The sequence below is a fragment of the Macrobrachium nipponense genome, chromosome 7, assembly GCF_015104395.2.
Source record: "Macrobrachium nipponense isolate FS-2020 chromosome 7, ASM1510439v2, whole genome shotgun sequence".
Classification (NCBI taxonomy): domain Eukaryota; kingdom Metazoa; phylum Arthropoda; class Malacostraca; order Decapoda; family Palaemonidae; genus Macrobrachium; species Macrobrachium nipponense.
The window spans coordinates 104,263,252-104,278,324 of NC_061109.1; the positions used below are offsets into that span (position 1 = coordinate 104,263,252).

The following is a 15,073-nucleotide window of genomic DNA, read 5'->3' on the forward strand; positions in this document are numbered from 1 at the left end:
CAACCCCGAGAATCGTGAGGCCGAAAACCTTCGGTATACTGGTGTCAGTGTTACCAGTCCCCTGCGTGATTCGCCTCCTCCTCATACCCACTATTACCAATTTTATGCGTGGGTAGAGGGAAGGGGCCATTTTTCCGGTGACATCATCGCGCTCACTGCATTTGACGGACGGGGATGTAATGGGCATCCTCAGAAATGAAGTTTGTTATACAACAAATCTTCCATCCCCGATGTCAATTTCTTCGCCTCCCAAGACCTGACCCGGGTACGCTCTGAGTCCTGGTGCCCCTCCTACCCTTCTTATAGTCGTGTTCAGGTGACGGGCATGAAAATCGTTCCTGTGACACGGGCATCAATGTCTTCATTTCGTCCCGAAGTATATTCGATGCGAAATATTATACTTTCTATCCTTGCCGCCTTTTCGGTGCGTGTCGCGTGTGCGCATGCGTGTGTTCGTGGTCAGGTGCAGTTGGGAATGCAAGGTAAAGGGGAACTCCTTGATCATTCATTCGCTGATGTTGCTATTTTCAACATATTTCCACCTTCTTCTCTTTTTCTTGGCTAATATATTTTCTTGGGCGTTACCTCTGTCACTACCTTTCGTCTCGCTTATTTGTTGATGATATGCATCAAACAGTTTATTTACAACGGATTTGTTAGGCAATATCCATCCGCATCGCCTTGTGATATCTCAATAGTTGCGGTTCGCTATAGATGAAATTTAGTTTCTTCGTAGATATTTTCTTGCATTGCTCTTGCTTTAGTAAGGTTAATTTTTTTAAAATATGATTTCTTATAGAGAACAGAGAACATTAATAAAATGAACTGCAGTAGTGCCGTTGGTGTTCTCTGCTCCGTATATGGATAATTAATTTCATGTTTTGCTCTGTAACTCCACTGGCCTGAATTCCGTTCTGGGCCGTTGCCCAGAAGCGGGTGTGGGTATCGCATTGCATTACTGCATTGCCTTTATTTTCTGAGCATCAGTAAACTATATTTTGTTTACCTTTTTTCAGTCAAACGATTTTTGAATTTCGGTATTTCCGGCATGTGACACTCTTGTCGTTTTTCCTGATCAAAACACGGAGAGAGAGAGAGAGAGAGAGAGAGAGAGAGAGAGAGAGAGAGAGAAGCTCCTCTGTAAACATATTTTACCAGATCTTATGGGTAAAGTGCAAATAAAAGAAAAAAAAATGTTCGACGCCCTGAGGAGGAAACATGGCCTGGCTGTCCCATGGAAGCCTTGGATTAAGTGCAGCTTCAATGTTTAGCTCTCTGCTAACAACCATGAAGGTCAAAGTTAGTCCGCAAGAGCCAAGAAAGGATGCTGATGCTGAGATACGACGCCTGTAAAGGTCTTCTGTAATTGTGTTCGTGTCGTGTGTGTGTGTTTGTGTGTTTATTACTGCCTGGGTCATTTACTATGCCTTATCAAAGTATTCGGGGTGGTGGTGGTACACTGTTGTAGCAGTCATTCGCAGTATCAACGTTGCTTAGATGAACTGCTCTCTCTCTCTCTCTCTCTCTCTCTCTCTCTCTATATATATATATATACTATATATATATATATGTATATATATATATATATATATATATATAATATATATATATATATATATATTATCACGTACGATGACAGATTCTCCAAAAACACAAGTGAAGATTTGAGATCGCTTATCAAACGCGCTGACAGAGTAGGGAAGCAAACGGAGATCTCTCTCTCTTTTTACGTATATATATATTCTTTTACATTAAGTAATGCGAAATCTGAACACACATTTTAAAACATCCTATTCTAAGCTATCTAGGAATCTGAAAAAATGTTGCACAATCTACATGACATTTCAAAGAGGGGAAAACATGCATTTTGAAAGTAGCAATATATAATAATATATATTATATATATATGTATTCACATATATGGGATGCTTTTTATTGTCATATAGATATATATATATCTATATATATATATGTATATAATATATATATATATATATAGATATATATATATATATATATATATATATATATATATATATACATATATATATATTTGAATTTTTTTGTCACACCGAGCCACACACATTACGCTGCAAACGCTTTTCAATATCAAATTCAATCAACCCCGGAATAAACGCCGAAGGGGAATTTACAAGTGATAAGCGATCCGTCACCAGTTGGACTCGAACCACCGAAGGCAAAATACACCGTTTTGCCTTCAAGAAGAATGAAAGGTTCGTGGAGGATTCATGGTGTCATATGCCCTAAGGAGTAATGCTTAGCCATGACCGTGGGACACTGATTTCTTTTTATGGAAACCGAATGTCATTTAAATTTTATTGAAAATTTTTGGATATTACGGCGTTTTTTTAACCCTTAGAACAACAAGTTTCGCCACATTCCTTTTGTGTCGTAAATAGGAGAGTTTCTCAGTCCCCCTTTTCGGGTATTTTGGTGTGATGCTGTCACCTCGTCATTTCATTTTCGTCAGTCTCAAAGAAGCAATTCAGTACTTAACCCTTCCTTTTTGTTAGTTAAAAATGTACTTTATTAACGACACTTAGAAATAACGCATGTTTGAGGTAGTTCTGTAACTGTGTGCTCGCCCGGTCTTTAAATTAAAACATTCTCTGGGACAGGATATCTTGACGATTTTATGTGCTCCTATCATATTTTTTTATATATATTCACTGCAAAAAGTATTCGCTGCCTTGTGATTGCTGTAAAGTTTTGTAGAAGCTTGAATACACTGAAGGAATTTCAGAATAGTTTAGATAGATGCTCTTGATAGTAGTTAAAATGAGAATGGTTTTTAATATTCTTGAAACGATTTTGTTTGTCGTTATATATATTATATATATATATATATATATATATATATATATATATATATATATATATATATTTAAGCTTTTGAGATTATGAAAGAATGTTAAGCGAACTATGCCACTGTCCTAATGCGCTGCATGGAAGAAGGTTTCATTTCACCCCAGTAATCTAATGTTTTCATGTTTTACAATTCGACGTCATTTATTTCGACTTCCTCCCTCTCTCCCTTTACCTATTAAGTTTGTTTTTCTTCGCATGTCCTGGGGTCTTCCAATCTTATTATGTTAACGGCGGCATTGTCCATGAGGGCCGTTGTATCGACGAAGGATTTTCCATTCTGATTCCGAGTCGTCATCCCGCTTCTCCGCCTCCTCCTTTCCCTTACAAAACAAAGACCGTTGCTCACTTTAATGCAAGATAGATTGTTGTATCAGAGTAGCAAGAAGCTCGCACTCGTTCCTGACCTTCATTGCGTGTTGCCTGGTTATTTGCAAGCCGTCATTTTTCTCGCTCCCTTCTCGGGAAAGGGATGCAATCCGATTACATTATCTGGGCTACAAGATTGACTACGATGGTCCAGCCAGTAACTCTATACGCGCGATAAGATGGGAGCGTGTCATTTTCTGCGCTGAAGACGCAGGATGGGTATTGGTGATTCAAGCAACGAAGTTACCCCTCGTTATGTTCGATTACCTGCTAGATTGCTGCTCGTGTAATTGCTTTCGGGTAATTTCTGTGTTTGAGAGGTTTGGATGCGTATTCGGGGCCCGGGATTTATAGCCGGGTAGGAGCTGTGGATGTGAAGTCATATCGTGAGAAAGGGCCATTAACTGAGATGAGAGAGAGAGAGAGAGAGAGAGAGAGAGAGAGAGAGAGAGAGAGAGAGAGAGAGAGAGAGAGAGAGAGAGGAGTGTTATTGTTATGTGATAGAAAATTTATGAGGAATGGGAAGAGGGGAAATGCCCCTGTTCTTTTCACCTGACAACGAAAACTGCTGGTATTAAATCAAATACGAAGATTGTTTTATTCGACAAAATCTCTCTCTCTCTCTCTCTCTCTCTCTCTCTCCTCTCTCTCTCTCTCTCTTCCCGAAATAAAGTACTCAAATGATGAGCGCACGGTCTCTTTGCGTGATGAAAATGTCAAGGACCTCAGATTCAGAAGACTTTGCCGTTGAAACAAAGGAGGAAGCATAATGAGAAAGCACTTCTAGGTTATCGATATATGTGCATTTTTTGTGCGATTGTAAATACATAAATTCTAGACTATGCTATGGATTCTTAAAACGATGCTATGATTCTTATTGCAATATGTAGATAAACAGTTTTTTTAACTGCTTTTGAGATGTTTATTATCGAAATAGTAAAAACCCAAGTCATAACTACCAAAAATCACATGAAAATTCTTTATTTTTAATTAATGCATGAGAAGGCATTGACAAGCTTGAGATACAGCACTAAAGTTAAGTAATCTTAGTTTCACCAGACCACTGAGCTGATTAACAGCTCTCCTAGGGCTGGCCGAAGGATTAGATATTTTTACGTAACTAGTATAGGAACCAATTGGTTACCTAGCAACGGGACCTACAGCTTATTGTGGGATCTGATGAAATATAATTGTAATCAATACTTCCAGTATGAGTATGGTCTTAGCAACTCTATTCTTGTTTGCTAGACAGTTCCTCTAACGTCTTGATGTTATAATTAATAAAGATGTTACAATTACTCAGTTATGAATTGTTGTAATTAATAATTCATAACTCAATTCTTGATGTTATAATCACTCAATTATGAATTGTTGTAATTATTAATGATGTTATAACCACTCAATTATTAATTTTTTCTTTGCGTAGGTACTAATTCATTCATTATTTATGTAAGTTATTTTTGTAAACACTGTTGGTGTAAGAAGGCTTCTGTTTAGGAATTTCGAGATGGAACGCCTACCATAGAGAGAGAGAGAGAGAGAGAGAGAGAGAGAGAGAGAGAGAGAGAGAGGAGAGAGAGAGAGAGAGAGGGGTTGGGGGGAGAGAGAGGGAAAAAAATAGGGCCAAGAAAATTGTATTACCACTTCCTCATTTTTTCTTTCGTAAAGCCAACTCCTTCTCCTTACCATTCCTTCACTCCCTCCATTCCTCCCACCTCCCTCCCTCCCTTCCTCCCTCCCTCCTCGTGCCGTCCCTTCGCATCAGGCCTTTTTTCCTTCACGCTCCCCAGTCAATAGGAGGGGAAAAAAGGCTCATTGTCACTTGGGCTTCAATATTCGGCACACGTATCCAGGTCCCGAAAATTCTCCCCGCGCTGAAGTTTCTTTAGTTGCAACTAAGGGAGAGAGAGAGAGAGAGAGAGAGAGAGAGAGAGAGAAGGAACAGGAGACTGACAGGCTGATGAGAGGGGGGTTGAGGGAGAAAAGGACGAAAGGGCCCACTTATGGGACCCACCGCTGCTGCTGCTGTTGCTGCTAAAAGGGCAGCCAGCCAGGTGCCAATATTTCAAATTTCAGTCCTGATGTGTGTCGTCATTTTTCGCATTTGTTCCTCACCGAAATTTCGTCAAGAAATCATCTCGTTTCGTTGGCTTCATTTCTTCTACATATTTCACCTCATACCATTAGGGAGTAATGGAGATACCGTGTTCTAGCCAATGAAGCACTACTTCTCTTCATCTTTCATTTAAGCGTCTTAGCGAGCCGCTCAGTCATACGGAAACCCTCCACCCTGCTTGTCAGTACAGCTTCTTTACTGCCTCTTAGTATCTCTCTCATGCAAAACTTAGTCTTACAACATTTCTAGAAAAAAGCGAAGTTTATTCAAATAAGCAGGTAATTTTTTTTTCGGTAACAGCTTAATGGTTGAAGTTTATTGATTGTTCCTTGAGCGCCTTCAGATACTTTCGGTATGGGTACGGTTTATCTTCAGATCCGTCTTTGTAATATATATATATATATATATATATATATATATATATACTATATATATATATATATATATATATCATATAAATATAGATATATATTATAACTAAAAGGACCTCATATATGTGTCTGTGTGGGAAGTTCAAGACAGAAGCAAAGCGTGTGTTAGAAAATGTAGATGGGAAGATGGTTTAATGTAAAACTGGGTGTGAGTCAAGGTTGTTAAGCTTCCATGGCTGTTCAGTGTCTTCATGGAGTTATGGGATAAGGAAATGTGTCGTGAGTAGAGTGTAGAATTTTTGAGGTTAGCAAATTATACGGTACTGATTGCATATATTTAAACCTGCCGAAGCTTACAAAAGGCGTTTGGAAATCTTTGCGAGAGAGCTAAATTGAGAGTAAATGTGGGCAAGATCAAGGTCATGAAGGTTAGTGGAAACAAGGAGGATGAAAACAATGAATGTTAATATGGATGATTCTTACAGGAATTTGGAAAATATGACAAATGGCGTAAGGATGAGACAAGGAGTCACAGAAAAGGTGAAGCAAGAAAAAGAATGAGAAAAGACTTGAATTATACTATCTGTGGATTGTTGATAAAACACTGCTGTGGGGAAGAAAAAAAAGTTGATTCTGAATTAGGACTGCTTGCGTTTTTGAAGTATAAATGACATAAAAATTGAAAGATTAATTAGGTTGATGACGAGAATGTATAATCCAGAAGTGATAGGTGGGAGAAGGAGAGGAAAACTTGGGAAAGGTTAGCTTGAAGAATGTGAAAGAGGTTGTGGAAAGGAGGGACCTTTATACAAAGTAAGTGTGAGGTTGCATGCAATGCAGGAGTGAATTATTCAGTGTGTATGGGGCCATTCGGATAGCTGTCGTTGAGCCTTTTGTATCGGCATATGAAGCTGCTAATGTGTGAAAGTTTTGTGTGATAGCTTTCACCCTGAAATGAGCAATTACGGCATGAATGTGATAAGTGACCCTCGTGTTGTTTTTCTTTAGAATTATCCCCTGTCAAGTGGAACGCTTTATGTTATATATATATATATATATATAGTATAATATTATATTATATGATATATATATTATATATATTATATTATGTAAATTATATATACATACACATACACATACATACTATATATATATATACATATATATATATATATATATATATATATATATATATATATATATCTATATATATATATATATTATAGATACAATAAATTCGGACAGAATTATGAGACTGCCAATATTCTTGCATATGCGCACGCATCGTAAGACGGCGAGTCATATTTTCTCTCTCTCTCTTTTTTTTTTTTTTTTTTTTTTTTTTTTTTTTTTGTCTGCTAAAACGAAACAAGTCTGAATGTTAACAACTGCATAGCAAAGTTCTTTTGAACTGCTCTCGGTTCCAGTCCACTGGACCAGCCCACACAGTCCCCAAATGTTGTGGAAGAGTTCGCTTGAACCCGAATAGGTCAGTCTCGGCTCGACTGGGATGAAATATATAATGCAGCGGGAGCTGCGTTGTCAACTGCAGGTAGTCGAACTTATGCTATATATTCCGGCGACGACCTTTAACTCTCAGATCTGTAACTCCTCCTATTGTAGGCGTTGCCCTTTTATATGATCAGAAGAAGTCGTCATTACGTTTGAAAAAAGAGATTGGGATATGAAATACAGTAGTGTCGAGAGGTAGATTAGGACAATAATGGACGTTTTATTGGCATGGAGGTCTGTTGCACTCTGACTTTTGATAAGCCTGTTTGGTTGGATTAAAAAATATCTGATGAAGGTCAGAGATTCTTGCCCAGTATTAATACATAAAGGCAAAAATAGACTTGGAAAAATTAGTAGCTTTACTCCAGTATAAAATGAGTTTGGCCGCAATTTTCAGTAGTCGCGTTATTGAATTTTTTTCTAGAAATAAAATTTCGTGTATAACATATTATATATACATATATTTTATATATATTATATATATATATATATATATATATGATATTTTATATATATTTAATTATATTATTATTTATATATATTATATATATATAATATATATATATATATAAGGAATAATATAATATAGATATAAGGAATCTTATTTACAGTAAGAACATTAGGTAGTCCTGCCATGTTGCAGATTTTCTATTTAGTTAAAGTCAATCTTTGAAGGAAATACATAGAATGCTTCCAAAATGTTTCAAAAAAGGAATAATTAAAAAAGTTAAACAAGCACCGATTAAAAGTCAAGTTCTAGCTTGAACAGTCTAATAATGATTACGTACTGTTTCGCGTTATGGACGTGATAGGAAATTGTCAACATTTATACATAAATTATGTTCAATATATATTTTTCGCAGTGCAATCATGTAATGAGTAATTTCTTTCTTATTAGTATATTGTAATTCTCTTGTGTAGTAATCTGTACCTGAGCACCATATCAGCCCTGATGAATGACGTTTGTCTAGTAATCGATGGGGTGGAAAAAATATGTAGAATCCAATGCCATTGATTAAGAAGGCTTTACCCTATACGCATACCGCATCCGGTTGCCTATTGTGCTGTACTTTGCAATTTTTTTTGCACCGTAAATTATTTCTTCTCTACCTTAGGATATGAGTGGGTGGGATGGAAAAATGACTCGCGCCAGAAGACGCCCGTCGAGATCACCTTCCAGTTCGACTCCATCAGGAATTTCTCTGCTGTTCATATCTACGCCAACAACTTCTTCACCAAGGACACTCAGGTACGGTCAGAGACTCCCTTTTTTTTTTTTTTTTTTTTTTTTTTTTTTATCAGACACCTATGGAGTTTGACTCAGGCACAACTAGGAAAATATTTCTCTATTCAAGGATGTTATTTAGGCTCCTAGTTAAAATTGTTTTTTTGAATATCAATTCTAATGATGTTCACTGTTCAGCAGTGAATTCGAACTAGACCATTTAACGTCTTGTTTTTTTTTTTTTTATCTTACAGAACTAAGTGTAAACTATTTGTCTTGCAATGGTTCATTTTATCTGTAATAAACGAAAAATTGTAATTTTAGATTTTTAAATCGCTTAATTCAATACACGAGAAAACTTATATTCCAAATTTATATTCCAATACCAGACTCTCTCTCTCTCTCTCTCTCTCTCTCTCTCTCTCTCTCTCTCTCTCTCTCTCTCATTCCTTCGTGAAGAAAATGCAAACATGAATAAACAGAACCAAACAAACTTTCTTACGATCAGCCCAAGAATCCGTAAGGGGTAAATAATGAAATGACAAGTCTATTCCCAGCCCTTTTGTGAAATGACATTCTCGCGATATTATTCATCTAACCTTTAAAGTTATTAACTTTTTTCTCGTTCTTTTCTTTGCTGCCGCCTCGTCGCCGATGTCATTTCCATCACAATCGCCGCCAGGTGTTCTCGCGCGCTCGCGTTCTCTTCAGCGTGGGCGGGGAGCAGTTCACGGCGGCACCATCCATAGACTACGAGTACGTCGTGGACCGCATCTTCGAGAACGCCCGGAACGTCACCATCAAGTTGCATAACGCAGCTGCCAAGTACGTCAAGTTGCAACTCTACTTCGCGCTGCGATGGATCATGATTTCGGAAGTTGCCTTCGATTCGGGTGAGTTTGAAAGGAAACTTTTCCTTCGACGGATGTTGGCTCCTAAGTTGCAAGCGAGATCTCTTCTCTCTTTATTTCCCTTTACCTCGTCATAGGTTATGTATAGTTTCCTTCAAGGCATAAGTTACTCTTCTGCTTCACACCATTATAGTTATCTAATTTTATTAATCAATTAGTTTATTTTTTGGGTAATGCTGTAACTTCTTCCTAAATGAACACCATAATATTCTTTGGAAGATTGAATTCCAAGTCAGTGGGCCCCTTTGGTGGGCTTGTTCCATATGAGTATGTTTCACTTTCTGAATAATAATAATAATAATAATAATAATATAATATAATAATAATAATAATAGTCAATTTGCTTATTATTTATGGTCCAAGATATAGTTTAAGTGGTTGATTGATTTATGGCTTCCAAAACTGGCGCTACAACACCTAGGTTATTGACGTAGAGTTGAAGTGGAATGGCGCTAAACTATGAGTTTGTGTGTGTGTGAGAGAGAGAGAGAGAGAGAGAGAGAGAGAAGTGCTGTATTAATGAGTGTGAATAGGAAAGCACGGAGAAAGTGGCAGATGTGCCAGCATCGAATATCTCCTATTAATGGCTTCACCTGTGAAAGTCACCGATGCTTATCAAAGAGTCATCGGAGTTTTTGGATGCCTTACAGAGGGACGCAGAACGAACGTGATATAACACAGGTCTCATTAATTTTTCTCCCATCGCACGTGAGTCTATTATAATGGCATCGAGAGAAAGGTTTTGAATCTAAGAGACAAAGAAATATCATTAGAATGAATGTATGGCAGATGACTCATTATTTTGTTTTAGGAATTTTTAAAATAACACGCAAATTGGGTCAGGTATAAAATAGATTCTTACCTGTCAATTTATTTCTCACCTATCGTCAAAATGATAACTTTAGTAAAAAATTAATTATCCTGCATCGATGATGATGGCTTTGTAAATATTGCAGAGGAATAAACAAATTGACAAATATTAGCACAAAAAATTAACCTTCTTAAAAATGAATAGAATGACTAATATTAGAGACTTGCATACATATTTTTCCTATCTCATGTTGTCATGATGGAAAATAGTACATCTTCCAATGGAATTAGCAATTATTTAATTTACACTCCTAGTTGTAGAGGTGCTTATTGAATAACCTAGCTTCTGTGATATTATCCATGTCTGAGTCTATTCTCTTTCCACTCTCAGTTCCTTGCGGCTGCAACTTCACGGAGGAGGAGCCTGTTGCGGTGACGACGGAATCCTTCCAGGGGGTAACTGTGCCCCCAGACATTCAGGATCTGACCCCTGTTGTCCCTGCTCATGATACTTCCTCGGGACTCTTAGTCGGCGGACTAGTCACTGTGGGCGTCATATTTTGTGTCGTGCCAGTGGCTCTCTGCGTCCTTTACTACCGAGTACGCCTTGCCAAGAAGACGAAGACCCCGCCCTCGACCATTAATAGCGTCGACGCCAAGAAGGTTTCCATGAAAATGAAGGACCTCCATATCAACATGAATCTGACACCGACGTCTAATGGGTACTCAAGGGCCAAAGGGGAGTTGTACGGCCACGTCGCCATGGAAGAGGAAGCGGCTGCCATGTATCAAGAGCCGTTCAAAGGTCCCCTCCATAACCCCGGATATTACACCTTAGGGAGGAACGTCCCAGCCTCAGAGACACCCCTCAAGTGCCCCTTACCAGTCGATACTGATGACTCTGTCGATTACGCCGTACCCGATGTCAACATGACACCCCCTCCTCCCTTCTCGGAGGTTTATAGCCCCCCACCCCCAGTACCCTTGACGAGGCCTCCATCTACGCTTCCAACCGCCAGGTCACGTAAGGATTCGCCCCTTCCTCCTCCGGTACCTTCCATCCCACCACCACCAGAGCAGCAGTATTACGCTGCCCCTCAGCTCTGTTACGCCACGAATATCCAGGGTGTTACTGGGTCAGTGATCTATGCCGTCGCCGACACTTCCATAATCGGGAAGGAGAGATCAGTGGCGGAGGTTAGTCGTCAGCGTATTCGCGTTCTCGAAACGTTGGGGGAGGGGATGCTAGGCATGGTGCAGCTGTGCGAGGTTGAAACCCCAACTGCCGCCACTCAGATGGTAGCTATGAAGACCCTGAGAGCTGGTGCTAGTGATTCTGCGAAGAAGGATTTCAAGCAAGAGGCGAGGATTCTTAGTCGATTGGATGATGCCAACATCGTCCAGTTAGTGGGCATGGTCACTAGAACAGAACCCCTCTGCATGTTGCTGGAATATATGGAATATGGCGATTTGTACCAATTCCTGAGAAGGCACAGAGGCGAAGGAACTGTCACGCCGGTCAGCTTCATAGCTCCTGAGGGGGAGGAGGATCCTGTGTTGAGCTACGGTGCTCTCATATACATCGCATCCCAAGTGGCGTCTGCCATGAAATATCTCGAGTCACTGAAAATTGTTCACAGGGACTTGGCAACTCGAAATTGCCTCGTTGGGAGGCAGCTGACAATCAAGATATCGGACTTCGGCATGAGTCGAGCTCTTTACTCGAACGACTACTATCGACTGAACGAAGACCGCGCCCTCTTGCCCATCCGATGGATGGCTTGGGAGTCGATCCTGCAAGGAAGATTTTCGACCAAGAGTGACGTTTGGTCTTTCGGGGTGACGTTGTGGGAGATCCTGACGATGGCCCGCCAGCAGCCTTACGACGAACTCAGCGACGAGGGAGTGTTGGAGAATATATCACACTGCTACCACGGCGATGGGTCAAATATGATGATGTTGCCACACCCCCCTCTCTGCCCAAGGGAGATGTACAGCATGTTGACGGCCTGTTGGAGATGCAAAGACGCAGAAAGACCTCCCTTCTGGGAAATACACATGTTCCTGCAGCGGAAAAATCTTGGGTACTCGCTTGACTATCGGGAATAAAGAATGCGGACAAATGCATTTGTCATTAAAATGCGACCAGACCTCCGTTTTAGGGGGTCTAGTATAGTGGATATATATGAATATGTAATTTAAGCGAAAATGTGGCCAAATGTTGCGTTAAAGGTGATATTTTCCTTTGTGTTTCTTGGAAATACCAAATATTTACGGTTGATATAAGATATGTTAACGACACATGTATAGTCTAACAGGTCATTTTGACTGGTGTTATGCAGCTACTCTATCAAAGAATGGTTGCTGATGAAATCCTAAGTGAAAAAGAAACTGAGGAAACAATCACAAGTTTTCGATCTTGTTAAGCGTCGGATTTAAGATGGAAAAGAAAATTGGAGTTTTAAAATTTCAGACGGACAAGCGATTAAATATACGGCGCAGCAAATTTGGAATTTTGGAGCTGGTAAGCATGTAAAGAAAATGTAAAAACGATGGAAAACTATATTTTTCGAAGAGAAATGGGAAAGAAAACCGAAATGTCGCCTGTCTGAGTGATTTTATTCATTAACCAGATGATATTTGTCTAAATTGCGTGACTGTGTTGATGCGCTGGACATGGCCAAGCACAAGACACTTGAAAATTTCCTTGCATTTTTGTGTGTGATTAGTGCTGTAGGTGTGATATAATAGAGGTTTTTATTATTGCTGTTGTGGACAGTTACTGATGGCGATATAGACGTCGCATGAAAATTAAATTATATACAGAGTGTCATTAAGTGTCATTAAAGCAGATCATAGACAAGAAGGAAACCTAATGGTATCCTGGACTAAATTCGAAGAGGTCTGAACCAACACTCGAGCTTCCACGAGGCGCGAAGAGAGAAGGTGCAGGAAACAGACCCCAGATACTGTTCAAGAGACAATTCCAGAGCTCTTCTGGAACCGGATGACATTAGCTCAAGAGACCCGTTATCATTCTTACTTCAGAAATGTCAGTGTCGTGTCTGTTGAAATACAAATTCATTCTTGTGTTGTTTATTGATGTGATCACACTCGGCTCTTCCACATCATTCTATGTTTTCGTCCCTTTTATGTCATATTTTCCCTTCTTTTTCTATTTACCCTAGCTTTATTATTTTCATTATCACGATTCATTTAGCTGCTTGTAGTTCTTATAACCTGTCTGTGGATAGGCTCTGTGATTTAACTGTGATATAAATTAGTCAGGGATCTGTTTATCGTATTTATGGAGTAAATACATACACACAACCGTGCTGTAGTAGTGTTTACTTGGCAAAGATTGCTTTCTCTTTTTTTTTCTCTCTCCTTGTGTCTTGAAGTTCGTTCTGTGACGTCATTTCGAATCTCAATGTACTGAAGACATTCTTAGTATTGTGCAAGCTCTTCATTGAAATACCTGGGCTGTCTGTTGTAGTACTGAAGCAACGTCACCTGGACAAATCAGTTGGAATTTGTGTACTACAGTCATTTGGAAACTAACCGACTGATAGATAGCCAAGTTATAACCTAAACCAGTTATTTCCTTTCTCACCTTCAAATTGCATTCGTTTCTTAAGCACCAAAAAAAAGATATGATTTTGAAAAGCCTTACTAGATTACTGAAAAAAGCAACTTATTAGTAACATTATTCTTAGTCTAGTCATAACTGTCATTATTGTTGTCTGATATAAGAACTTTTATTTTATTTTATTTTTATTTTTTACTTCCTGAAGCCTACCCTGTTTTCATCGTCTTGACACGAGAGAAAGTTTGACGCAGGTAGAATGGGAGTTTCCTTTTTCTTCTGGAATGCAACAAGAATATCTCCGAGGAAAACATATCTTGTAAGTTACACTGTAAATAATCTTTTTAAGTGGTTTCTTATGTTGTCTTTGCTTTCGGACGCGAGCAGTGATAAATAACAACAAAGTCTATTTACCATCTCTGGACTGTGTGATTCCTTTGTGTATGAATGAGTGGTAGCGATGACCGTTTTATTATTAATATTATTATCATTTCACGCGGAGTCTCACACTAGAGGCCAAACCTTCATATCTCTTCATTTCAATCATTTCCAAAAAGCTTCACGAAACGACTTCCTTGTAGAGCTGAATCAAAGCTTGGAAACAAACAATCATCGTCGATGTTTTCCTCAGCTGAATGGCTTTGGAATTAGGACACTTCCTCGTCCGTTTTTTTTTTTTTTTTTTTCGTGGAAGCAACTCTGGATTATCGCGATGCCTTTGGGATTTCCCGGGATTCGATGTCGCTGACATGTTGCTGGAGATGTTATCCTGGAAGTGTTGCCTGAAGTTGGGAAGTTTCTGGTTCGAGAGGAGTTTGTGTCGTGTCGAGTTGCAATTATACGTATTTCCATGAGCCACCGAGCGCTTCATAACAGTTTTTTTTCCTATTTTTTTAATTAAATGCAATATTCTTGATCGGTTCGATTTCGTAATTGATTATTTGCAAATTTAAGATTTTATATTGTTCCTAAATTTGGCTACGCCAAACTTGAAAAGAAGCATTCTTACAAACACTTAGAATTGTTATATATATATATATATATATATATATCTATATATATATATATATATATATATATAGAGAGAGTAGAGAATAGAGAGAGAGAGAGAGAGAGAGAGAGAGAGAGAGAGAGAGAGAATTTCATAGCAGTGAGGTAAAACTCCATGTGCAATAGACCTTTGGATTTTTTTTCTATAGTCACAACAGCCTTAGAAAATATAAAATCTCTGAATTATATCTTTGCATAGCTTTTACAAATTTTGAACATGAATTTCCGGATTTTCCC

The 15,073-nt window shown here is 38.7% G+C and overlaps 1 protein-coding gene across 1 annotated transcript in view; it reads left to right on the forward strand.

Annotated features, from left to right (window-relative positions):
* LOC135217115 (discoidin domain-containing receptor tyrosine kinase B-like) overlaps positions 1-14,826 on the forward strand; it is a 165,994-nt gene extending 151,168 nt beyond the window's left edge. Inside the window, exons 7-9 of the mRNA XM_064252817.1 lie at positions 8,370-8,503; positions 9,162-9,372; positions 10,592-14,826. Coding sequence (XP_064108887.1) covers positions 8,370-8,503; positions 9,162-9,372; positions 10,592-12,309 — 2,063 coding nt within the window. The 3' untranslated portion in view covers positions 12,310-14,826. The remainder of the gene's footprint in view (positions 1-8,369; positions 8,504-9,161; positions 9,373-10,591) is intronic.
* The last annotated feature ends 247 nt before the right edge of the window (positions 14,827-15,073 follow it).